Source organism: Python bivittatus, unplaced genomic scaffold (genome assembly GCF_059951505.1).
Source record: "Python bivittatus isolate LINGU-HERP-01145 unplaced genomic scaffold, Pbiv_v1 ctg000060_np1212, whole genome shotgun sequence".
Classification (NCBI taxonomy): Eukaryota; Metazoa; Chordata; class Lepidosauria; order Squamata; family Pythonidae; genus Python; species Python bivittatus.
The window spans coordinates 774749-802369 of record NW_028277044.1 but is presented as its reverse complement, the minus strand read 5'-3'; the positions used below and the strand labels follow the sequence as shown (position 1 = coordinate 802369).

The window sequence follows — 27621 nt, the reverse complement described above, 5'->3', positions numbered from 1 at the left end:
CTGGGATTTTCTCTTCCTGAGTTACTCCTTTTCCTCATCATCTCCCATCTCAGAAAGCAGCAGGGATGAAGTTGGGTTGCAGCATGAAAGTGCTGCAGGGATCAAGAGGGTCCATGCCAGTGGCTGCATGGAAGTGCTGGGAATCAAAAGGACAATACTTTCTTCCAACTTTTTTGTTGTCTTGGATGTTGGAGAAGGAAGAAAGTAGCATTACAGTAAAAATAAGTTTATATAAGTTATTTGTGTTTTTCATGAAGTTTAAATATGTTTTAATTGTTTTAAAAACTTTATTAGGGCAGTATTTAATACTATTTATTGATAAAACACTTAACTACTTCTTCCAGGAGAACCTTTTTTTTTTTGGTCTGCGCTCAATCATTGCTGACTCTGCAGTGACTGCTTGGACGAATCCTTGCAGTTTTCAAGGCAATTGTTTTTCGGAAGTGGTTTGCCAGAGCCTCCTTCCTAGAGCAGAGCCCAGCTGGCGAGCGCAGGAGGCGGAGCCCAGCTGGCGAGCGCAGGAGGCGGAGCCCAGCTGGCGAGCGCAGGAGGCGGGGTTTCTGTTGCTTCGCGCCCTTTTTGGGCGCGCACGGTTTTTCGCGCTTACCGGCAACTGCTCCCAACTCCTTTTTGCAAGGCGCCGCCAGCATTTTTCCTCCCACCGAAGTGAGAGTACCCATTTATCTACTCGCGTGAGTTTTCGACCTGTTGGGTTGACAGGAACTGGGGAGGAAACAGGAGCTCACCCTGTTAACGCGAAGGCTGGACTCGAACCGCTGAAGCGTCAACCATTTCTGGCCGGCAACTTTCAGCGTCATTAAGCCGCTGCGCCACCGCGTCCCCCACCCAGGAGAACTAGCTGGAAATAATTAAAAGCCTGAATTTAATAAAAGGTAAAACTCTGGACACAGATTTGTAAAGAAAAGTTCCTTGTTAGTGCACAATAAGAAAAAAAGGACAGAAATCAGATTAAACCTCCTTCTGGGACAATCAAATATCTGAAGAGTCACTCCAATCTGTAACAGTGACCAAGCTGCTTTTCTGTGTGCTTGAAGTATCTGCCTCTTGAAGTCCTGTTTAAAAAGAAAACTGCACAATTATTTTGAAAGATGTTCATTGACAAAGACGCTACCATTCCCTGGGACCTACTGTTTCACATTCTTACACTCAGAAAGGTTCTCATTATTATCCAGTCTAAATCTTTTCAGAAAAATATTGTCTCCCATAATCAAAGCTGGCCAATGTGGGAACTATCCAGCTTTGGAATCAGTGCCACTGGGCATAGCTATGAAATGCATAAAACTGTAACCACCCTCACCAGCCCCTAAATGACTGCAGTGCAATCTTGTTGCCACAGGAACTCTTTCTTCTTCACTACTAGGATACCATAATTTATATCATATATAAATCTATTAATAAATAAGTAAATAAATAATACAACTGGTGGGTCTATGTAAACAGTATCCACAGTCATAGTAGATGTAACTCTGGATTAAACCTCCCCTTTCAAATTGTTCAGGAAAAATATAACACAGCAGTTCCAGCATGAAAATACCTTCATCCTTTATTGGCTTTCCCACAGGATTTTCCCATCCATGGATCATGGATATAGCATATGGATCATTCTTTTCAACACCAGGTACATTCTTATTTTTCTCATCTTTCAAAAGTTTTTCATCTTCCAGAGATGATAAATCCCAGTCATCCTCATCTTCAACACCTGTAAACTATAAAGAAAAAAAAAATAACAGCAATTTCTTTAACTTTGGAAATATTTAGCAATAGTTCATTGAGCAGTGGTTGTCAGTCTTTTTGAGCACAGTAACTGCACTAATGCCTGTATATTTAAGATGAAAGGGACACATGAGACAATTAGAGGAACTTTGGAATTCACAGGACTAATACAGAAAAACAATGGTTTTATTTTTCTGCTCTTACTTAAAAAATAAAATTGGAGAGAAAGTATAGAAATGCACAGAGTATTTTCCTGATTCATTATTAAACAATATATCAATGTAGGTAGAAAAAAAAGTAACATGTTATTCTAAAAAAGAAAACAGTGACCTCTATTGAAAGGATGTAGAATGAGCAATGTGAAAGCAAAAAGTATTGTCTATCAGATTTTATAGTTACAATGCTTTTTAAAAAAAAACATACAGCCATGTTAAAATGTTTCTACTTGTATCTCATTCATTTACACTGGAAAGAGTTAAATATGTGTTTCATTCTCCATTAAAATTAATGCTTTATTAAAACTGCATTTAGAACTCACTCCACTGGATACAAAGGAACATAAGTCTGTACAGAATTCTACTGCTGTGAACTTAATACTGGCAGCTGTTTGTTAGGAAAAGCTTTGTAGCAATAAGAACAGTTTGACAGTGGAACCAACAACTGTGGGAGGTGGTGGATTCCTGTTCACTAGATGTATACAAGCAGAGGCCATAAATTTGGGGAATTTCTGCATGGAGTACCATTCTGGACCTGATGGCTTGAGTTGCCCTTTCCAACCATACAGTTCTATTATTATTCCAGATCACATCAGAGAGTCAAATGAAAGCGTGCACAGGAGCAAGAATAGGATCAGAAAATATTTAATGGGACTGTTTAGAACCTCATTTAGGAAATACCTTTACTCCTTGGACACACATTTGAATAGATGCTGAAACACAATTAGTTCCTCCAATTTGTTTACTTTCCTTTCGTTGGCTCAAAAGAAACTTTTCCATTTCATCCATTTCATTTTGAATTAAAGAGCCTAAAACCATCAAGACAGAAGAGAGACAGCTTACAAACCAAATATTTTGAAGACACAGTGGCAATCCATGCTGCACTGTCACTACTTTTCCTTAACAAGACTTAGTTCTGAGACTACGTCGTACAGTGGTTACTGCCCCCTCCCCACCAATCTTTCCTCCAGGATCTCAAGGAGGTGTACATAGCATACTCTCCTTCAATTTTTCCCTACCACAATAACCTTGTGAGCTAGATTGGTCTAATAAAAACTGACCCCAAATCATACAGTAAGTTTCCAAGGCTGAAGACAGATTGGAAGCTGGGCCTCCCTTTTCTGTCTCAGCAAACAGCAGCCTTTGGCCGCCCTAGTTTGGGTTGTGAAACTGCATGCCAGGCGAGTGGCAAGGAGGGTTTCTACTTTTGCACTCAGCCCAGGTTCTGCCCCTTTCATTCCTGCCCACCTTAAATGCAACCAGCTGCTGCAAGAGGTGGAGAGAACGAGAGGGCCCCTCTCTGCCATCCCTCAGCAGGCTTGTCACACTGCTATACCACCTCAGATTTTAAATTAAGAAAATTTTCAAAAGTGAATATACTGTTCACTTATTTTATATTTTTATTTCATAACACAGATGAAAATTTATTTATTTTTGGTGTACAGGATGTGGCCCAATCAAAATTAACCTTGCATTAATTGGTTGACAATTAGATGGAAGGCAGAAGGCTCAGTGGGTATGATTTCTGTGCCTATCAGCTGGTCAGGAATGGATGTAGATTCTAGACACTAAGATGCTACTGAAACAAGTCACACAGTGGAACCAGGACAGTATGATTATCAATAATTCTGCACAATCCTGGACACTGGATAGGAAATTACAGCACTCAAAGCAGAGGAAAAGAATAGTTTCATCAGAGATGAGCCATTTTTGCAGGGACATTATCATCCAAACACTGACCTGAAAAATTAAGTAGTAACTTCAAATCCTGAGATTAATCATATGAAATTTTGATGATCTCCCACCCAAGATCACATGCAAGAATGATGAAATCTTAAAATAACTCAATCTCACAAGATTTCAGCCATTTTTTAAAAGTAATAATTTGGAGGTTTTGCAAAGATCACTTAGATTAGGTACTGTTTTCCTAGCATGGTTCCTTTGGTTCAGCTTGCCAGTTTCTCCTCCCCTACAAGTGCCACATATTTTTAGCTTTTCCCCAAAGACTGCCCACATAATTAACTTTTGTACTTCTGGATGGCTTAAGTTCTACTTCGTCTTCAGGGAAGTTTACATCACTCTGATTTGCAAATCTTGGCAAGTTGTCTTTGCTGTTGCACTTTGATGCCTTATGCAGAGATAATTCAGGTGAGATGTAGGACTGCATGATATCATCTTCCTCCACTTCCTCTTCTGAGCTAAATGGAGGAGTTCTGGGAAAACAAAAACTGATCTATGAATTTAGCCTGTTTCAGTTACAGTAATTTTAAAAATATGAACTAACTTTCTATAATAAAAGTAGAATCAGTAATACTCCTGTCAAACATTGTACCTTAGACAGTTTCCTTAGAAACTCTCTTATGCAAGCAAGGATAATTGGGAGCTGTCACCCATTCCTGGAGATTATTTTGGCATCAACAGGCAGATATATAGCTTTTTATGTCAGAGGAGAATGAAGCACTGACTTTTAATCCAGGGTAACACCGCTCTAAAGTTGGATAAATTAATTCTTATATATTTTAGGCAGAATTCTGTTCAGCCTTCTCCAAAGAAGTGCTGAACTAACTCCCTTCATGACTTTTAGTGAAGGAACCTGTATTCCAGCATCTTTCAAAAGCACAAGGTTGCGAAATGCTGACCTAAATAGATTTTTAGCCAATCAGTTGATTTCATCCAAGTTAAAAGATGGATGACATACAGTAGTCCAATCATAACCATTGGTGGTTCCTGTTGTGTACACTATTTAGTGTAATTAATGGTATCAGAAGTGTACAAATAGCATTTGAGGAGGCTAAGAAACCAGAAGAGGGTTAGCAGATTTCTAATCAGAGGCAGAATGTCCTGCCCACCCTTCTGCTCCCCTCTCTCCTTTTGTTCTGTCCTTATTTCCAATCAGCCTACAGTACTTCTTTAGGCAAGTGTTATATCCAATTTGCTCCAAAATTAATTTTGGTTTTCTAATAGGGTTCATATTTCCAAGCATCCAAACCAAAATGAAGGCAGCTTACACAGTACTTGGTGGCTTTCTTGAAATTTCATCCTTCAACATACTTTTCTTGATTCTGGAAGAAGGGAAAAACAAATATTTGCAGCTTCTATTGGCTAATAAGATGGTTATTTTATATATTGCAAATTTTCTCCTCCATTTCCTCACTGGAGCAAACTTATGGATGTGGTTTATATGTAAATTAAACTGACTACTCTCCTTGTTCTTCTTACAAATTTAAATGTTCATTTTGATGAGATCAGAGAAAATAATATAACTATTTAGTAATTCCCACCATTACTTCCTGATCATCAAGAAGACAACACTAACAGCTACCCTAAAAACATGCAACAATTACATCTCACCTGAAATTTTCAACTTACTTTGGGGTAGATGTGTTTTCAGCAGGCAATGTTCTTTGCATGGGTGAACGTTTGGCAATGGAAGAACGTTTTACGGGCTTGGACAAAACAGTGGATAATGAAGTTCCTAAGTGAGCTGCCCTCTGTTTAGCTGTAATGAAATTATAACTAAGGAGAATCCAGTCTTATTTAAACCAAATGCCATAGCTATGAAAGGATGCACAGTGAAATCATGTCAGAGAAAAGAAGAAAAAGCAGTATCTTCAGTTTCATTTTAGCATGTTAGTTCATCTAACTCTTAGCTAGATAGTCTTTCATTACCTTATTCTAGCAAGTCACTGGACCACCAAATCACAGGCTCTCTTTAGGCTCCGACATTCCCTGAAACTTTGTAGGGCCATTTGCTATCACCATCTCTTTTTAAATGGCTAGTTTTAACATCACTATTTTTATATTGCCTCACTTAAAAAGAAGATAGGTAAGATATGCTTTAACATGCAATGCTATGCATAGAAACGATGTACCCATAATAATAGCCAGTAATATTGCTTCCATGAGTAGCATGTTTAATAAAATGAAGAGACCGCCCAGAGTCACTTCCTTGTGAGATGGGTGGTGTCTAAATTTGAAATATAAATAAATAAATAGGTAATTCTTATACACCTTTGAGTAAGAAAAGTACTCTGTCCACTTCCCAAAGCCCAGGAGGACAACAAAAACATTTCTATGAAGTTTTCCCAAGCATATCACCAGTCCGGTGCTTTCTTAATACAAACCACCAATAGTCCACTTGGTATATACAAGAAAGAGTTATTATACTTTATAAAGCATTTTAGGGCATAAATGTTTAGATTACTAATGGATTAATCTAGCAGGACAACCCCTCTGCAAACTAAGATATTTGCAAGTAGACCTGCTACAGTCAGTAGAAGAGAAATCAGCAATCAGATACAAACCCCTGAGGAGGGCAGATGTGCCTTTTAAGTAGTTGAGGATTAAGCTCGATCTTTGACTATATGCAGTACATTCAAAGCTGTAGAACTGCAATGAAAATCTGCCTGAGAAATTCTGGGCAAATTCTACAGAAAATGCAAGCTCATGTTTAATTCTTGCTAAGCAATGTTCCATATATGCCATTTTCCTGTATGCTGTTACCAAACACTGTTGTCCTTGTTGATTGTTGCTGAAAAGCACTACTGCTAAAATTTAACTGTTCAACTGCTAACTGATTAATCACCTTTTAAAAATTCAAAGTTCAAATAGTGCGATATATGACTCAACACGAATTATAAATTCATACTAGGTCACATTTAATGCGAGCCCAAATTCAGTTAGTGCGAGGATAGCACTTGCGCAGTTGAGGGTTTTATACGCTAATCATCGCAGGTGCATCATGGAGGAAAAGAAGGTTCTGTTCAAGGAAAGCTAAAAAAAGAAGAGGCTCATTTTGAAGAACTACAACAGAATATAGGCAACAGCACATACACTCTGGATATGGGTTTATCCTCCTCCTTTGTCCGCTTGGCTTATTTATTTTAAATATTTATGAGATCTATCTATCTATCTAGAAAATAGATAGGAATGATATTTAGAATGTTTTTGTTTTTATTTTGCTTTCTATAACTGCTCTGTGACTTTCTTGAAAATAAATTTAAGTTGTAAATATATTCTTTTAATCCTTTACTGTTATATTTCATTAATAGAGATATAAAAATTTATGTTAAGAATTTTTTATTGCCTATTTCTGTCAAGCTGGAACCAATTACCTTATTTTCCATAGATATATCACTTTGAATAGTGCAAATATGAATAATGCAACCATTTCATGGGATTCGTTATCAGCACTAACTGAGACCTACCTGTAATCAATAAATCTAGCAATTACAGTCATATTGTACATACAAACTGGCACACTTTTATCTTAAGGAATCATTTATTATCTTAAGGGATCAGCTTTGTTGTACTCTGCCCACAGTCACTTATTTGTGAGATGGGCAGCCATATAAATATGATGAATAGATCAATACAATAAATTTACAGATAGCAGAGCTTAACTTTTAAAATCTGACCCCATGGCCTAGAAAAGGATCATACCTTCTGGAGAAAGATGAGGGATGGAAAGAAGTCTGCTGCAAGATGATCTTTCTGCAACTCTAAAGCTGACTTGTCGTTCAAGTTGCTCTCGAATATGTTGAATGTCAGGCAACTGTTTCTTTCTCTCTTCTCTAGCAGACTCAACAGATATTAAGACTCTGTTCAAATGATCACTCGGGATGCCATGTACTCCCTGGGTGGGAGGGTTTTTTAAAAAATTAAAAATAATTTTACTTTTTTCAGGAGATATATAAATTAGCCTTGGGAAGGGAACTGATGGAATAGTTACATCACTACTTTAGATGCACTGCCTTCTGTGCTAAGATTTGGTCTTTCACCAAAGACACTAATCTTTTTCCTGTTCAGAGTTGGTTATATTAGGCTATTTTTTGTGTGACATAAGGGTCAGAATGCTAGGCAGGCACACCCAAAACGCATTAGACTGAAAAAGACTTTGTTAAAATTCCTTCACTCATTTGAACAATTTAAAGTGATCTTACGGATTTAATTCCCAAGGATTCCAACTTTTCTGCTAAGGTCTGCTCCAAAACAGTTCTCAGCTCTTTCGTTAAAGAAGGATCGCTCTTCAAAGTATTTATTATATGAGACTTATTCTTTCCTGTTTTGGGCACTTGCTTTTCTATTTCTGAAACAAACCAGGTATTTTTCTTTAAAATCACATCACAAAATCAATATACACTTCATCAAAATATTTGCAACATATCATGCACTCACCTGAATTTTCTGTCTGAACAGATTCTAATATTTCTACATCAAAAAGCAAAACAAAAACATAACTGAATATAATCGGGCTAGCTGTGCAAGATCAAAATCCAACTCTTTCCTTGGCCACAGCTGCATCTGACAAATCATGTTATACATTAGATATCAATTTAATTATACATACAGTAAATCCATTAAAACCAAAAAAATTAAGTTTATTATTGATTTTAGTACACCTACTCTAAGAATGATTTTCAATCCAAACCAATGTAGGTAAGCTTGAAATGTGATATTAGAATCCAAGCTATACTAGTTCATTGAATACAATTTATCATCCACATTAAATTGTTACTTATCATGTTTGTTATTGTTAGCATTTTCACATATGATTTTTCTGCAGGGTTTATCTGTATCCAATTACTTAAAAAACTACTGCTATCACAAGTAATAGAGAAGCCTGCATGCATAAATACCTTCAATCACTGACTCCCTGAAGGCAATTGTAAATCCTAGGTCTGTGTGAATAACGGAGGAGTATTCAAACAGTGGACTGACAGCCACACAAGCCAAGAATTGTAATCAAATGAACTGTGAGAAATTCCAACAGCACCCCAAAATAAAGAGAGTTTCATTTCAGAACCAAGGCAACTGGTTTGCCCTCTTCTCCAAGAAAGCCAAGAAAAAGGAGGATGCCAGCTAACTCAATTGTCCATATGTGTGAGAAAGTTTATTTGGAGGAGACACACTCTGGCTGGACATAAGGGATGGTTACAACTAGATCTAGAGAGACTAACGGTGGGCGCTAATTGGCCAAAAGGAAGGCCAAGCGATAGGAAAAGCTACTTTTGTCAAAGGGATCGTAGAAACACTGAAGCTCAACTGAAAGTGTTGATGTAAGACTTTAAATTTTGTTTCTTCTGCTAGAAAACAAGATTGCTGTCAACATGACATTGCGCGGTCTCTCTCTCTCTCTCTCTCTCTCTCTCACACACACACACACACACACACATACGTAATGCAAGAAGAATTTAGGCCACAAAAGCTTCAACTGGTCCTGTTGATTACCTTTTTCATTCTCTGGAAGCTCCTCTATGGGCTCCAGCATGGGTACCAAGAGGGCTTGTTCTAATAATGAGGAAACACATCAATAACGGCAGAAACAAAGAGACAGACAGGATAGAAAGAGGTCAAGATAAGGCCCAGAGAATGAAAACCATTAAAAAATGTATGGAATAGTACCACGTGCATATTCATCTTCTGATTAGAGCCCAATCAAATGCAGTAACTCATGATCAACTTTATACAAATTGTAACCTGCCTATAGCTACAGAGATATGCACATGTGAAATATTTATTATCATGCACAATTTGTTTTTCAACCACTAATCACAACTGCAGGTTGAATGGATAGATAGTATGTTTTGGGGTTTAAACCAATAAGGTCATGAGGAGATTTGCTTTTTTTCCTCCTGCCGTCATACAGTGCAACAGAAATTAGGATTTGGGTTTAGAATCTTTTTCCTTACACCATTTTGCTCGCCATATACAGATATTGCGGGGACTGGGGAGAAAGATTATTTGAGTCAGGTTGCAGAAACAGTCAATTCAATCTCTACTCTTGCCTTAAGGCTGTATTAATCAATTCCTAAACAGCTGATCCTCTTCTGATAGATATACTAAGCCATAAAAAGCAAAGGCTGAGTAAAAAGTGTTTTGGCTGTTTCTAGCCAACACACTGTCCATGTGCTCATGTCAAAACATTAATCCATCAAAGGAAGTATCATTTTACTAGTAACAGTTCAAAGCAAATCTGAGAAATTTTATCCTCAAAAATTTGTAATGAGAAAATCCCAAGGCCCAAGCTGAAAAAAGGTGTTCAACCATCCAATTTAGAAAAGCTTCAATGGACTGCACTGTGAGGATTGCAACACAGAATATGGCTGTAATAATACATGTGGTGCAATGCAAACCTGGCAGCTTACTATTTGCACCTAGTATCAAGACACAAGTAGGAAATTTGCAAATTATGTTTCCTCATTTGTCACTTAAGTTTGTTGTGGATACCTATGTTCTTACAAATTTTACTTTAAAGCAATAATTATAAAAAGGCAAGAAGAATGTGGAGGTGGAGGAAGAGAGACACACAGAGATAGAAAAACCTGTGGAAATTAAACAGGCAATCACTAATAAAATAACCCAAATGAAATACCTAAATATGTCCAGATTGAATATGGAATGCTGAATACTGAGAACTTTGAATATTGATCAAATGTTAGACTGTTTTTTTGTACGTTCAGAAATAGCAAAGATTCAAAATTCAATTGCTACTCAAAGGTAGCTTCAAGAAACGGTATCTGCTATTACAAGTAATGATCTATACTTATTTGAGAGAATAACACTGATACCTGTACAAAGTGGAGGAAATTGAGCAGCTATTAGCAATGACAGATAAAGATTCCCCACATCTTAAACTTTCAGATCTAAACAATCCAATTATTTGAGTTGGCAGCTATCATGTGATACAATTCCTGGCACTGAAGGAGATTGCACCTCTATAATCATTAACGTTATATGTGAAATGCTAGAGAGATTCAGTCTTCCAAAGCTGTGGTTTCCAATGAGCACATCTGACATCTTAAGGAATTGCCTCAGGTTCCACATAAAAATGGCTCTGACCAATTAGCACAGAAAGGCAAACTGGCAAGGCTGAAAGACAAGCAACTCACTTACAAAATACAAAGTAGAAATGCATTTTGCACCATGGAATACAAAACCAGTCCACTGGACCAACACATTTTCTACTCTAGCATAACCCCGTTTTATAACAAGCAAATAAATGAGGCAAAAATATATATAACTTGCTCTGTTCCTGAATATGCCTCAGAGGTGGGACCGAGCCTTAAAAATACAAATCTGTTCGTTCAGTCTTCTCTTCTGAACTCATTCTCTCTCTTACCACTAAACCCTCATTTCATTCACTCTCCACCCTCTCCACTTTCTCCTTTAGAACCATCCCTTTCCAAACATACTTTCCTCTCCTTGAAGTGCTCCTGGCCAAGTAGAAAAGCAATTAAATGTTACAAATGAAATAAATCCCAAGATCTACCAGAGCCTTTTGCAAAGCATGGGTGATGGTTCTGCAGGCACAGTGGCACCTGTGAGCACTACGCTGCCTCTCAACAAGCCTCCCAGCGTATCCATTTTCTCACATCTTTTGCATATTTAGAAACCACTTGAGATAAAACACATTTTAATTAAGTTTTTTTTAAAATGTCCTATTATTGCAACTTTATTCAAGGTGCTTGCTCCAGATTAAACTAACCTTAGACGGCTGATTCTGGATGCTCTTTTGATAATATAATATTCTTACAGCTGGGAGAAAGGATTGATTTTCTGCTTCAATTCCAAAATCTATTGAGCCAGCCACAAATTAATTTGATTACAATGAAGTTTTATGCTCTAAAGTAAAAAACCTTCAATTTTGAGTTTAAGTAGAAGTAATTATTACACAGAAAGAAAATGCCAGCAAGTTACATTTACATCAATGAATACGGTGACTGATCCTTCCAATATATTTCAGAACAGCTTAATAAAAAAAAAAAAGATTGTTCCATTAATTAAATTTAGCTTACTTATTATTATCCCAGAGGACAATACCTAAGGATTTACATATCCATCACAGAAACCTACCACGCACAGATGATGGGCTTGATTTAGGCTGAACATTTTGCACTGAAGCTTTCACTAGGACACAAAAGTGAAAGGATATAAGCTACATATATTTCCAAACAAGGGTTTTTTTTTCTTCTTCTCAGAAGCAGTTTTACAATAAAGAAAAAAAATATTTATGGCACATTTTAAACTTTCTTCCTTAAAATTCCCACTTACCCTCAGATGACTTTAAATTTTCTACTGGTTTTTTTGAAGCCAGTTTCTCTATCTGAAATTACAGAGATAGAAAACAGTGGAGACAGACACAGAAATGAGAATTTGCTTGTACAGTGCTAGCTAAGCATCTCCCATTTGGACAAAATAAGGTGAGAAGTAAATGCTTCCAGATAGGTTACAGGACTTCATCCCCAGCCTATCAGATGGGAACCCAAATGATGCTGTTGCAATACCTGCTCCCTGCACAAGGTCTCCCCTCCAGATGAACAGCTCTTAATTGGTCCCAGTAATAAGGACAAGCACGTATAGTAGCTTTCTCTTGGAGAGAAAGAGGAGACTATTCCTGGCTATAATTAGTTGGCTCATTATAGTACCGTCAAGGCTGGCCCAGTGACAAAAAGGACCTTCAAGAACTGGTTCTAGTGACTTCATGGTCCTGGAATTTCCTGACAGTCATCCATCCAAATTCTGGCTGTTGAGCCCAGCTCCCTAAGCCTCTTCTTGTAAAGCTGAGTCTCCAGACCCCTGATCGTTCATATTCTGCACATTTTCCCATTTTTCTGACTAATTCTTTAAAAAGCAATGCCCAGATGCAGCCTAAACTTGTATTCACCTTTTAGCAGCCATGCCGTACTGCTAACTTGCAACCACCCTAAGTACTAAAGGAACCAGAATCACTGATTGTAAGAAAGCAAAATGAGAAGTGTATAAGGTTAGAAAATATTTACTTGTGTAGTTACTAAAATTCCATCCATATTTTTCTACTTTTTATAAAGATGGGCCTTTTGCCCATGCTCTGGTATTTTAAAAGGGCACCATTACATGGAACAGACCTGGTGCTTCTGGGTAATAATAAGATCATTCTGTTCTTGCAGCTTTTGTCCTAATTCTTCTAGCCTCTTCTTATAGAAAATGTTGCTCGTATTCAGATCCTCAGCCACTGATGCTTTGAGCTTCTCTATTTGAGATGTGAGCTGAATAGGTCAAATATGAAAAAGTCAATTGGTTTAAATGTAACTAGAAACCTTATGTTTATCTTATGCTAAATGTGTCTTACCTAAAATAAAATTACTGGTCTAACTTTCCTCCTTCCAGGTTAACCTTTTTTGTTCATAAAGGTTAAAGGTTGGACCCTGCTCCCCCTCAGTTATAGGAAATGGAAATATATCTGCTATGGGAAGTTAACTGGCACATTTCCCTTTTATGAGAAATAATTTAGATCTACAAAACAGGCTTATTCTCTAAAGGAATTAGATAATCCATTTATTGTTCTTTTGTCCTCTTTGGTATGGTTAGGCAATTTGGGGCCCTCTCAACAACAACAAGAGAGCATCAGGGTGCCTATCTTACTCAACAGGGTTCTGATGACACACAAAAGATTTGTGTAGATATCACAATCAGTCAAAACCAGACAACTGCATTATGGGCATAACAGACTGTATAGTTTGCAGCTTTTTTCCTTTGAAAAAAAATGAAAGGCAGATATCCTGATATTGTGTGACACTTTTAACTGCATCATTACACATTTCTCCATTTTGCGAAACTCCTTTCCTGAGTCTTCCTTTTATACAGATAAAACCCCACATATTTACCTTGTTCATGGTTTATAAGATAGCCTTTAGCCTGTACTTCCTGCATAACCTCTGTCATATATAGAACACTTCTGTGGGGGAAGATGAGGTGTCCCCATTGGAATTCTTGGCTTTACCAGCTCAAACATTCACAGAGAAAAATCTGAATTTAACTGAGCAAGTTCAAAGTAAGTCTTGTTGTATCAAAAGGCACATACTCCTGCATTCTGCAGCTTATTTTTCAATAAAAGAAGTGAATGTGAAATAGCTTCATGCAGCTTCACTGAGAAAGTGTGGGAGGAGGATGGGTGAATGAAAATTTACATATCTAAAGTGGATTTTAAACAGCCATTCTGAATGGTTTACCAAGTTCTCATGTAATAAATATCCATTTTTACATAATTTAATGCTATGTAGGAAGCTTCCATTCAGCTTTACCTGGTGCTTTTCATTTTCATGTTCTTCCTGAAGAGCTTGTACCTTAGAAGACCACTTAGCTTCCTACATAAAACAAGTGGAATAATTTGAACAATGTCTTAATTTTATATTTCTTAATTTTGTTTTATTGAAATCCAAGTATCAACCTGTTTCAAATTCGCAATACAGATGAAGTCCCAGTATGAACTACCGCACCAGAAAAGCAGCCATGGAGCGTAAAAGCTGTGATACTGGCATAACATCACAATTCGTTATACTACCTTAACATTAAAGGGTGAACACGTGGCAGTTATTAAATAAGTCCATATTGCTTATACTAAGAAAGTAAATTCAAATGGGTTATCTGAGACTAGAACCACACTGTGAAATTAATTTATTTTTGCTTTCTGTGCCCAAGTTAGCTGCCTAGATCATTTCATGCTCATGTCTGGGCTACTGAGCCAGCTGACTGCTTCATTTGAATCCACAGTAGATGTTATGAACTAATTTAGCTTGCAATTTTGATGTCTGGGATCTTACCAATAATGCAGCTGTGCTCTGGAAGTTCTAGAGTACCTACTTATCAAAAATCAGATTCCAAGGGTTTGTGGGAAACTCTGGGGTGGGGGGGATGGGGGTATCTCAGAGGTTATGGCATTAAGGGCGGGGAATCTGCCATTCAGATGAAAGAAGGCAAATAGTCCACTCAACCCAGGTATACGTTATGTCATATTTTAGAACAAGACAAAAAACTGAAACCACCTTTTAACAATTTAAAGCACAACTGATCCTGACTCTGGAAGGAAATATATAACCTGGTGAGACTGAAAACTAATCTTTCCCTTAAGTAAGTAGAAGTAGCAGATCAACATACCTGAGATATCTAATTCTGCTTTCACTAGCCCAGGTCCCCAGATGAATTGAACTGTAATTTCAATCATCCCCAGCCAGCATGTTCATTCTTGGAATTGGTGGGAACAGTGTGCAACGTACAAGGAGATGAGGGAAGGCCACGTGCATGTTAATTCTGTCTCCCTGTTTAAACTAGATACATGGGACCTGGAGTCTGAAATCACAATGCCTGACATTTGTGTTAAATTACCTGTTTTTCAAGAAGCTGCATTATGTTATGATGATCCATAGCAGTTTGATGCTTCTCTTCTGTTAATTCATAGGTATCTTTTAATGTGCCTAAATTGGATTTCAGATGTTGGTTGGACTTCTGTACTTCTAGCAAATGCTAAGAGGGGCACAACAGCAGCAATAATAAATTCAAAGTTCTCTTTTGAAAGATGAATAAGCTGGTATATTCTGCTAGAAAATACTTCTAAACAGCAGAGTATTTTTTGCAATTACCACCAATCCCTATATTGGAAATCTAGCCATTTTCTTGAATTCTAATTATTTAAATAATAAACCACCACAGAAATATAAACTAAAGTACAATTATTTCTTTTTAAGTTCAGAGGGATGTGTGCTCAACTAAACCCCTCAGATCCTTTCCAGGAAAGTAACCAATAAGTAGGGTGAGGGGGAAGAGAAGAGAGAGCTCTCCAGAACTGATGAGCAGGGCCCTTCGTTCTGTTTGGAGGACTTCTGAGGCACAGCCTTAGCTGCTGCTGATGAAAACAGTCCTCAGCTTGAGGATTATTCCAACAGCCCTCAGCAGGAATGGGAGTGGAATGGAAAGGAAGGAATTTGTTGTGGCAAGATAGATCAGTATATTAAGATTTTTACAAAGTTCTACACTTAGAAATTCTCACGTCTTCTCCAATGTTATAAAGAACACCATCCAATTTTTCAGTTACTTACATTTTCTAATTCTGAATTTTTTGCAGTTAATTCTTTAAATTCCTTGATAAACATCTCTTTCACCTTCTCAAGTTCACTGGCCAATTTTTCCTTTTCTTCTTCTTTCCACTTGTGAAATAACTGTCGAATCTCCTCCTCTTTGGACCTGCGTTCTTCATATTCCTGAAATTGAATGAAGTTATTCTGAGAAATCTTGCCCCAGAAGGTCCTTTTCTACAATTCCTGCCTACTGATAATGATGCTAATCCCAAACCAATCAAACCTTATCATAATTTAGTGTGATGTATGGATTGTAAAATATTTCAATCTAACTAGAGGACTGCTGAGCAGTGAAAAAGATTTGTAGTGGAAATGGTGCTGTGTGAAAATGTATACTGACTCCCTTTAACCTGGCTAGTTGCTAGGACAACATCACGCTGGAGTATCATCATCTTCAGTTAATGAAACACCTATCACAGTTATACCAAATCTGCTAAATATTATACGCTACGTTTATGTAACATCCATTCACTGATTAATGCAGACATTAAAATTTTAAATGCTGTTTTGGACAACAGATTTCAGCAAGTGATTTTTTCAGTGGTCAAGAATAATAAAGCTGGATTCATCAAAACCAGACATGAATCAGATAATATTCAGGTTGTAGTGGTACTGATTGATTTAAATAAAAACAGAAAAGGCAAAGTTGAAATTCTATCGCTTGTTGAGAAAAATGTTTTTGATAAAATCCATGGGTAGTATAGACAATTCTTTGGAATTTCTCAAAGAATGTATAAGAGGGGTCCAGATTTTGTATGTGACCACCAAATCTAAGATGAAAGTCAATGGTCTTTTTCCATCCACTTTTTCATTCTGTAAAGTGTAAAGGTACTAGACAAGGCTAGCCACTTTCTTCTTTGATTGTTGATACTGGTTTAGAATTATAATCTTAATTAGTAACATATAACTGAATGATACCTAAAAACTGAGTGGTACAGAATATGCCCTACCTTAGACAGTTTGGCTATATGGGCATGCTGCTCAGCTTCTAACTGAGACCTGGTAAGTTCTAACTGTTCCTTCAGTTGGTTGATCTCCTCCTGCAGTTTATCAGTCTGTGATTTTTTCTTCTGATCTGCTTCAAAGAATGCATACTGGTGATAGTGCCTGTTAATATACTTCAGAGAAATGCAGTTCTACCTACATAGACATTTGAAGTATGATTTCTTCCTGTGGATTATAATGCTAGGTACTTTCCTCAGTACACTGTCATCTGAAAGATGCAACAGGGACCCCTCCAAGCTGCTTTAACAATAAACACTCTAGAAAAACCATGAGTTACTTTTGCAATCATTAGTTTAACATACTTTACAAATACTAGCCTACGAGAAAATTCTCCATTATCAGAGTTCAGATCACTCTTCCCTTCAAATGCAACATCCCCCAATCACGTCCTAAGTCAGAGTGGGGAACTTACACCCCTCTAAATGTCCCTGTATTACAGCTCACAGCTTTTTTCACATTGAACATACTCACTGGGACTGCCAATAGAACATCTAGAGGGTCACAGGTTTCCCACTCTTCTTTTTGGAATGAGCAGTGGGAGGAAAGGAACAGGAATAACTCCTTCCCCAGCATAGTTGAACTCCATCTCAAATAACAATAAATATAAGTATTATCCAATCTTAAAGCATGATCACAGTGAGTGAACAAATCAAAGAAACTATATTTGGCATATTCCCCTTCAACCACTTTGACTGATTTCTCCTCAGCCACAATGCTGAAGAATTTGTATGACAGACATCCTGTCAAACTGAACCCAAGACCAACACAGTTTTCTGTTTTGCTTCATTAAGCCTTTTTCTCTTTCTTATACATATACATACACAAAATAAATGAATGATGGCTAAGTTCTGGGTGCCCTGATAACATCATAGGCTGTAAACAATCTGTGCTATCCTCAATCAGTTTTGAACCCTTCAAACATTTTGAACCATTCACACCGCCTACCCCTGTCAAAAGATCAACCCTATAGAGAAAAACAAATATTTGTAATGAATATTGTGAGGAGATGCTCTTCACATCAACTTTCACTCTTCCAGAAATGTTAAATTGCAGATCTAAGCTGCAAAAATCCGTATGACCATTAGATCATACTAGAGGTTTTGCAGCTGAGAACTGATAGCCTAGGTTTCTCTTTATCCATACTGTCTGTGATCATTAAATTTAAGCCCTTGCATGTGAAAGAAAAACAACTGTATCTGAGAAGACAATTAAGCTCCTAAAAATTACATATGATGATCTATTTTTGAGCTAGCACCTTAAAACCAATCCGCTACAATTTAATCAGTCAGAAGCTGCAATAATTGGAAGTAAACAATTTGTTTAAAAAGTAGAATACAGATAGACTGTCTTTGATTTACCTCTGCTTTATGCAAATATTTCCAAACTATTAAAACACAGAGTCCAATTATGTCACAGAAAATTACATCCATTTATGTCACAGAAAAGAAAATTGTGACCTGTTACATTGCAGAAAAGAAAATTATGTCCAATTATCTCACAGAAAAGAAAATGAGTAATAGCTACATAATGCTAGGGTGAAGCATTAAATGCTTTTGGTAGTAGAACCACACAATAAGTTGAAATTATCTTTATTTCCTTTTATTAATGGAATCAACCTAGAACTGTTTTTTAAAGTTATAATTTCATAGATATAAAGTCATACTCATATAAGAAGGCATGTTTTGTGATGCACTGATGGATAAGCACATTTGATACACCTTTTAAAGCAAATACAGACACTGATTTCATATTGATAGTCACATCATTTATTTATTTACAGTCCAAGATCAATTTACTCATATATTATAAAGTATCTTTTTCATAACAGATCCTTTCCTCTGATCATAAATGAAAATTTAAAATTCATTAAAAAATAAAGCCTAAATTTAAAAATACTGTATCTAGATATAAGCCATACATGCGTGCACACACACACACACACACACACAAATTGTACAAACTGCATTTGTACAATTCACTTTAATTTTTTTTAATTTAATCACTAGTAAGTCCTTGCATTTTGGCAGAAGTAATAAGCATGCTAGACTTCCTAGTAATTAAATGGCTCTCTAAACCAGGCCCCCTCCTCATTCTCTGAGTAGCACCCACTGCATTTGTTTGCCTTTTTCAGACAAGAAAAATTATGGTTTGGATGTCAGTTCTGAAACCTATTTATTTATTTATCAAAAACTCACCAGTGAGCGGTTCTTCCGAATGGCGACGCTGCAAATGACTGTGCAGGAAGGAATAGTTCATAAAGGCTTTGTCACAAAACTGACACTGTAAAATAAAAGTATTGTTAAACAACAACAACTACATCTGTTCAACTAAAGATATTTATATCTGTATGTTTCTTTATCTTTACCTCTGTATGATTCAATGTTTATCATTATTTTCAATGACATAGCTTTGTTGTTATGAAAATAACTGCCATTTAAACAATTTAATGGTAACAGATCGATGCAGGCAAATCAATCCCCTCAAAAATGGGCTGGAAAAGACCACTGATTAAAATGTGTAAATATTAAATTATAAAGATACTTTTAAAGATACAATACATATAAAGAAACTTAATTCTTCTGAATCACTACTGGTCACAGGAGGTGGCAGTACCCAGCTGACGTTGGCTAATCTTGAAAAAGTTAAGCAGAGTCAGGTAGTCCTTGGATGGAAGGCCACCCAGAAATTGTATGATGATAGACAAGACTGGGAAATCGAAAAAATGTCCCAGAAGGCAGCAGAGGTAAACTACTTCTTTGTGCTAAGAAAATAACATTCACATATCCATGTAAGCCCCGTTGGTCAAACATGACTCAAAGATTTTACCTAAGGGGTACTGAATGGCTTCAGGTTCATAAGACAGCACAGGCCTTATTTGATCTGCAGTCCTATTACTGCACTTTGGCCTTTAGTTTACTCAAAAAACTTGTTACCCTGACCATAATTTTGTATTTGCTACTGAGGCTACCTGGGTACAACTTTCATGCCCCTATTCCTAAATGCATGAGGATCTGCCCACACCGACATATCCAGAGCATGTACAGCTTCATTGAAGAGTCAGGGCTGGGCATGTATAAACCAGACAGATTACAGCTACAATCTCCTTCTGAGGTAGTCTTAGAAGAGAAAGAAGGCTGGAACCAGTCCATACCTCTTAAGAAAATCAATTTTTCTGAGAATAATCTGATGAGGGATGAACATGTCTCCTGTCTGATGACTGGGGAAAAGACACAGGTTGACTTTCAGCGTCCCACTATCATACACACAACTAAAATGGATCTGAGCTCAAGGGGGTGTGATCTAGCCATCAGTTATGGATGATGACACATCAACTTTCATGAAGTTTTCAATGATATGGCCAAAAAGTCTCCAGTCTTGGTGACAAATGCAACACCTTCCCAGTTAAAGAGCAAATCAGTCCTCAAATTATTCACTAGTGTAGTCAAATAAATGCTTACTACCTGCATGTTTCTACTTCAAATTAATGTTACAGAAAAAGGCATCTGTAAGAATAATAGTATCAGGATGTCAGGGTATCAACTACCAACTGGTTACTCTGGGTCATTCTTGCAGATTGGATGTGTTCCCCCCCTGGAACTAAGCAAGAAGGAGCCAAGGAACTCTGTTCCATTGAAACTTATAAATATAAGCTGCTACAAAAATGGTGAGAGTAAATGAGAAAGGGAAATTACCCCTAGTATCATTTCAATGTGACACAAAATAGTTACTGCTATCCCAAAGTTGGAACATCAGCTCAGACTTCTTGCATTCAAGGATGGGGGCAAAAAACATTCAAGCAAAAAGATTCCTTTTTACCAGCACTAATAACTACAATAGCATTATTAGGTATATTCTTTTTATAATTTACAAAATTACACGTATGATGTATAATTCCCAGAACAAGTTGTTCTTCTACCTCCTACTCTTCAAACTCCACACCTACCTGAAAGAGCTATCTTCTACATTGAAAGATATTAGCTGTCACAATATAAAACAATGGTATATAGCAATAAATGCCAATTGAAGGATTTCCTTAGTTGAATCAAACTCCATTGCTGAATTATCAACTTTTATCTACTGTTTAAAATCCTATTATTGATAATTACCATGAGAATAAATTTAAATGACTTGAAGCTGCTAAGGCAATAAATAATTAAGCAACATTTTTGTTTTGAAATGTAAGCTCACATCATCCCTGGATAGCAATGGATGCCTGGGAGGTGCCAAAATGCAACAAGAATCTTCTACATACCACAAGTTAATACATTAACTTGTCTCAGAATATCATTATCCAACCAGATACTCAAGTTATAACTGTCTCGCTAGCCGGTTGTGATTGCATGGTTCATGGGATTAATTTAGTGTTTTATGCTTGGTGAGGGCAAGCCACAAACTTCTTTATTCATAAAAACCATAAATATGTAACATAAGACTTGATTAAAAATGAAGCAGGAATGCTATTTGTATCCAATAAAAAAAAATCCATAAAAAAACAGCACTTGCTGATTGCCCTATTCTCAATGGGTACAATGGTACATTTATGATCTGCACTGTAGAGTTTCATTTTTGAAATTTAAATACATTTAACTCAGTTATCTGAATATACAAAAACAAATTGTATGCATGCACTCGTATCTTTTTGATTCATTCACTGACAGCAGGATTATGTGGTCAAGTGCTTTCTAGAAGATGCGTCTACAAATAACATAGAAACTCAACATTTGAGCATGGGGGACCTGTCAGACAGTCACTCGTGCCCTCATCGCTTCGCGGCTTGACTACCACAACAAGCTGTACATGGGGCTACCCAGAAACTTCAACTGGTCCAGAATGCAGAGGCACAAGCAGTGATGGGCATGCCTTGGTACACCCAAGTAATGCCTCTGCTTTGCAAGCTGCACTGGTTGCCAGTTTACTCCCATGTGCAATTCAGGGTTCTGACTGGTGTTGGTGCACGCAGGACCCCAGAAGTGCGCCTTTTCTGTAGCAGTGCCTGCCCGCTGGAATGAGGTTCCTCCTGAGATCCAGATGGCCCCACTCTGTTGTTTAGACGTGAAGACCTGGCTCTTCACCCAGGCCTTTGGTGAGGAAGAGTGAGACCCCTCCCTTCATCGTGCTTGCCATCTTTTATCTTTATCTTTTATTGATTTCATTCTTAATTTCTTTGTTTGATTGTTGTGATCCACCCAGGTTGCTAGGAGTCAGGTGGCATACAAGTTTAATATATTATCGTTATCAACTAGATGCATGCTAGCATAATAACTCACACTACAGGTGAAACTCAAAAAATTAGAATATTGTGCAAATGTTCATTTATGTCAGTATGGCAACTCAAAAGATGAAACCAATATATGAGATAGACGCATTACATGCAAAGCGAGATATGTCAAGCCTTACTTTGGTATAATTGTGATGATTATGGCGTACAACATATAAAAACCCCAAATTCACAATCTCAGAAAATTAGAATATTACATGACATCAATAACACAAGGATTGGAAATAGAACAATATCGGACCTCTGCAAAGTATAAGCATGCATATGTACTCAGTACTTGGTTTGGGCCCCTTTTGCAGCAATGACTGCCGCAATACGGCGTGGCATGGATGCTATCAGCCTGTGGTACTGCTGAGGTGTTATGGAAGATCAGGATGCTTCAATAGCGGCCTTCAGCTCCGCTGCATTGTTCGGTCTCATGTCCCTCATCTTTCTCTTGGCAATGCCCCATAGATTCTCTATGGGGTTCAGGTCAGGCGAGTTTGCTGGCCAATAAAGCACAGTAATCCCATGGTCACTGAACCAGGTTTTGGTACTTTTGGCAGTGTGGGCAGGTGCCAAGTCCTGCTGGAAAATGAAGTCAGCATCCCCATAAAGCTCGTCTGCGGAAGGAAGCATGAAGTGCTCCAAAATCTCCTGGTAGACGGCTGCGTTGACTCTGGACTTAATGAAGCACAGTGGACCAACACCAGCAGATGACATGGCTCCCCAAATCAACACAGACTGTGGAAACTTCACACTGGACTTCAAGCATCGTGCATTGTGTGCCTCTCCATTCTTCCTCCAGACTCTGGGTCCTTGGTTCCCAAATGAGATGCAAAAGTTGCTCTCACCAGAAAAGAGGACTTTGGACCACTGGGCAACAGACCAGTTCTTTCTTTCTGTAGCCCAGGTAAGACGCTTCTGACGCTGTTTGTTGTTCGGGAGCGGCTTGACAAGAGGAATACGACATTTGAAGCCCATGTCCAGGATCCGTCTGTGTGTGGTGGCTCTTGATGCACTAACTCCAGCCTCAGTCCACTCCTTGTGAAAGTCCCCAACACTTTTGAATGGCCTTTTCCTGACAATCCTCTCCAGGCTGCGGTCATCCCTGCTGCTTGTGCACCTTTTTCTACCACACTTTTCCCTTCCACATAACCTTCTATTGATGTGCTTGGATACAGTACTTTGGGAACATCCAACTTCTTTTGCAATTACCTTTTGGGGCTTTCCCTCCTTATGGAGGGTGTCAATGATGGTTTTCTGCACAACTGTCAGGTCAGCAGTCTTTCCCATGCTTGTGATTCCTACTGAACCAGCCTGAGAGACCATTTAAAGGCTCAGGAACCCTTTGCAGGTGTTATGGATTCATTAGCTGATTAGAGTGGGACACTTTGAGCCTAGAATATTGAACCTTTTCACACTATTCTAATTTTCTGAGATTGTGAATTTGGGGTTTTCATAAGCTACAGCTACATACTCATCACAATTATACCGAAGTAAGGCTTGACATATCTCGCTTTGCATGTAATGCGTCTATCTCATATCTTGGTTTCACCTTTTGAGTTGCCTTACTGACATAAATGAATATTTGCACGATATTCTAATTTTTCGAGTTTCACCTGTATAGCAGCATCATAGGACAATTCAGAAATGTCTGAAGCTATGCCAATAAAAAGGTAAGCAAAAGTCAACAATTCTGTGCTACTCTTTAACATTTACAGCAGAAAGAAGTGACAGAAAAGATTACCTCACTTCAACTTAATTTTATAAATTTAGAAGAATCGCATTATTGAACATTTCCCTATCTTCTAAAAAATGCCCAATATTTTATTGTTTTGCTTTACTTACAGCTTTTGTTATTTCTATGTATTAATGGAAGCAAAAGACTGACTTGCAGGGGGCTTCCACACACGCCAATATTCAGAATGGTATCTTACCTGATACCATTGACACTGAGTTCAAATCACGAGGCTCACAACCAAACCTACCCAAACAAGGGGGGGGGGGAGAAGATGCTTGTAATCCTGTATTCATATGGACACATAAAAGTCAAATCACCCTTGAATCAAGCTCACCTTCTCCGTGCAGTTGTCTGGGCAAGCTGGCTGCCATGGGGCGTTTTTCCGACCTCCCAAGCCGGCCCCATCCAAGAAGTAGCCAAGGCCGATCCTGCTTAGCTTCCGAGCTCCGCCCGAGGCGCCCACATCCCGCCGCCCCGCTGCGCTAAACCCGTGGCGAGGGCCCCGTTGCCCCGGGCCCCGCGCGCGGGAGCTGCGCCCTCCCCGCCCGCCCACCTGGTGGTAGGTGGTCCCGGCCTGGATCATCATCTGCTGGGTGCCGATCATCTTCTTGCGGCGCTTGCACTCCTCCTTGAGCAGCCGGATCTGCTGGGCCCCGCGAGCCACGTCCTTGGCGAGCAGATCGCGGTGGGCGTCGGCGGCGCGGAGCAGCTCCTGGCCGGCGCGGAGCTGGGCGCTGAGGTAGTCCTGCGAGTGGAGCAGGTACTCGAGGCTGAGCTGCGCCAGGCGCAGGAGCTTGAGCAGCAGCGGGTCAGCGGGGCCCTGGCAGTGCGGGCATCGCTCGCGGCCGGCGTTGCAGAAGGTGACGTGCTCCAGGTGCTCCTGCAGCGCCGCCACGTCCACCTCGGCCGCCACGCGGTCCACCTCCACGGCGCTCAACCGACGCCAGTCCGGGCCGTCGTGCCGCGGGCGAAACTGGAAAGGGGGCAGGGCCGCCCCCGGCGGCGGAGAGGCCGCTGCCGCCATCCAAGCGAGCGGGGCTGCCTGCGGGGACAGAGAGACGGAGGTCCCGCGCCGCCGTCCGCCGGGGTGACTTGGCCGGCCGGCCGCCGCGTGTCCCCCCCCGTTGCCGCGGCAACCGAGGCGGCGCTGCTGGAGTGTCACGCGGGGGGGACGCGACTTCCCGCCCGCGAACGTCTCCGCGACCCTGCGGCAGCAGCGGATTTTCCCTGCAACGGCCTCCCTTCGTAAGGAAAGTAGGGCCCTGAGCTGGCTGGGGGGTTCTGAGCGTTGAATCCGCCCACTTTAAAGCGACTGAAGTTGAGGAACAGGCCCCGCCTTCGCCCCCCACTGCCAGCCGGGGCTGGGGCAGTCTGATTGCGAGGGGCTCCGGATAGGCTTTGGTCGGCCTGTTCTCTGGGAGAAAAAATCACGCACTGATTTAGCAGTTTTACCGACTCCCTCTCATAAAATAAATTCCGCTGCATTAGAGCAAGGTGAAGCTTATTCCCACAAACGGATCAGAACCCTGGCCATCCAAAGAGCAAAGTGTCCCAACAAGTTGAGGAATTAGAAAAGTGATAGGTTTTAGGCGTGCACTGGTCTTTATTTAACGTTTTTAATCATCTGCAAGAAAAACGGCTGATTTCAGCTTTGGCACATCCAAAAGTAAGGGGGGAAAAGAAGATAAAAACAGGTCATTTTTGGAGGTGCAGAGAAGCTGAATTCAAGCATCACAAGCTCTTCATCCTGGTTCCAGAAATTAGCACTGGATTTGACTGTCTTTAGAGCACATAAAAGCATCCCTGTTTTACTGTAAGCACCCATTCTGCATTTACAATCCTGTTGTTATCACTCCTAATTTATTTCTGAAGCATCTAATAATATAGCATCTAATAATCCTTCAATCCAATAGTGTAGTGGTATGAATCAAAAATGTTTTAAGATGTCATATATATTGTAACCTGGAAAAATGTTGCATTGGTGCAGAAACAAGCTTTCCACAATTCCCTGCTTCCCTCCCTTGCTTTGTACTTCCAACACTTTTGTCCAGATCAACACAAGGAAAATTGTTGGTTAATCTGAATTTTACTTGGGGTTGTCCTCAGTGATCCAGTTGCTTAGTCATGGTTTGCTGATAAGCCATAGTTGCCCGAATTCACATTAAGCCATTATGTGGCTTGATTTTGGCTTGGTATGTTGCATGCATCAGTATTATTCATAAACCATGATTTATGGCTTAACATAATAGTGATAGCAGCCAATTGTGGCTTGTTAAAGTTTTTAAATTCTGGCTTCTGAATCCAGCCATTATGGGCCTGTGTTATAATGATTCTTTCCCTTTCAAGTTAATCAGAAAGGAATCTTGTTTATCTTTGATTACAATCTACTGATTTTTGTGAGAGGATTTCATGCTCTCTATTATAGAGTATAAATTAAATCTATCAGCACCTCCGACTTCAATATTGTATTCTCTGTGGTTACAGAACAGTCATATACATACACATATATATGAACATATATAGGTGACATGTATGTATGTATGTATGTAATGTATTCACACACTTCTATCTCTGACAGCAGATAAAGTGGGTTGCAATCCGTACCAGTGTACCGTATGCCGTGAGAAAGACGGGGGTTTGTAGGGGGCCAAAATACTGTTTTTTAGCCAACAAAAGCTCCCATTAAAAATGCCAATAGTAATATTGACACATTATGCAGCCCGGTTACACGGCGTGTTGCTCTAACCTCGGTATTAAAAAAGGCACCTTCCCCGCGGAGTTAGGAAGCACGTTCGCATTCAAGCCTTATTCCAGCAGCCCAGTCCGACTGCAAAAGAAGGACCAGCGCAGGGAGGCGAGAACAGGCAAGCGGACTTCCCGCTACCCCCGCCTCCCTCCCTGGGCTCGCTCTCCCGGGGCGTTTGCCCGGCGGGAGCTGCAGGAGCGGAACGAGCTCCCTTTGCCGGATGCGATGCGGCAAGATCCCGTCACAAAGAGGGGCTTTGCAGAAGGGTCGCCCGGCGACAGGGGCCGGGGTGAATCGTCTCTCCCTTTCCACCCCGCCGCTGCTCCCCTTTCCCTGGGATCTCGAATTTGCTCACCTCACCTGGATCAGTCGACGCTCCAGAGAAGCGGCTGGCTCGACTACCCGGCCCCGCCGCCTCCTCTCCCCTCGCGCGCTTCCCGCAGGCGACCGCGTAGCCCCCGCCGTGAGATGCGCGGGCGCCTCGCGATTCCTTTCTGTCTTCCCCCTTCCTCCCGTCCGTCCAATCCTATTATCCCCAAGCGGGGAGGAGCAAGCAGAGGCACGAAGCGGCCTTGGCCTTGTGGGGAAGAAGCTGCGCTCGGGCCGGGAGGAAGGCCCGTCTGCAGAAGAACAGGGCGGCCCCTTCGGTTCCTCCTGGAGCGAAATTCCAGAAGGAGGGGACCGGTTGGGAGGAAGCGAGGGCGGCTAGATGCACACTTACGGGTTTGCAGAAGTGGCTTTATGCAGGCGCCACTCCTGTGCAAATACGTCCGAAATGAATCGGTGCCTAGATTGTAGAGCCAAGACCCCGCTGTTGGTGAAGATACCGTGGACTCGCCCTTCTTGGCAGCCCTGCAGAAGGGAGCTACCTTTCCCTTTTTTCTACGTCGTCGTCTGGCCCACAGGCTGGAGTTTTGTGGGGGCCTCAGCCAAATATTGCCTAAGTCAGAGGCTGCTCAGCTTCTGGGCTCAGGGGAGGGCTCTGATTGCAGGGTTGCAGCCACTATCTTGACAATGTTGACCCCTCA

The 27621-nt window shown here is 39.9% G+C and overlaps 1 protein-coding gene across 8 annotated transcripts; it reads right to left on the bottom strand.

The window, feature by feature from the left end:
* Positions 1 to 131: 131 nt before the first annotated feature.
* On the bottom strand, positions 132 to 27082 carry DZIP1 (DAZ interacting zinc finger protein 1). 8 transcript variants are annotated; one of them, XM_088136447.1, is made up of 20 exons: positions 26949 to 27078; positions 24401 to 24889; positions 19042 to 19126; positions 16792 to 16916; positions 15866 to 15964; positions 15093 to 15230; positions 14012 to 14074; positions 12836 to 12976; positions 12003 to 12054; positions 11805 to 11858; positions 9180 to 9239; positions 8588 to 8629; positions 7892 to 8037; positions 7392 to 7584; positions 5319 to 5448; positions 4958 to 5011; positions 3981 to 4162; positions 2631 to 2758; positions 1556 to 1727; positions 132 to 1073 (listed from the first exon to the last, which is right to left on the bottom strand). In XM_088136447.1, exons 2-20 carry the CDS (start codon positions 24869 to 24871, stop codon positions 991 to 993), a joined length of 2418 nt encoding a protein of 805 aa, XP_087992573.1. In that variant the 5' UTR covers positions 24872 to 24889; positions 26949 to 27078; the 3' UTR covers positions 132 to 990. The 8 variants fall into 8 exon arrangements, with proteins under 8 accessions (XP_087992573.1, XP_087992570.1, XP_087992569.1 ...); XM_088136444.1 differs by having other exon boundaries at positions 135 to 1073; positions 15803 to 15964; positions 26954 to 27082; XM_088136443.1 differs by having other exon boundaries at positions 135 to 1073; positions 15803 to 15964.
* Between the last annotated feature and the right edge of the window lie 539 nt (positions 27083 to 27621).

Bases quoted from the DNA above. Each gene is read 5' to 3' on its own strand.
- DZIP1 (XM_088136444.1), bottom strand. From the start codon at position 24,871: ATGGCGGCAGCGGCCTCTCCGCCGCCGGGGGCGGCCCTGCCCCCTTTC. The intron at 14,075-15,092 runs GTAATTTAACAC...TGTTTTATGTAG, and splicing joins TGCAGCTTCTTGAAAAACAG to GAAGCTAAGTGGTCTTCTAA. The intron at 9,240-11,804 runs GTAGGTTTCTGT...CCTCATTATTAG, and splicing joins AAGCCCATCATCTGTGCGTG to AACAAGCCCTCTTGGTACCC.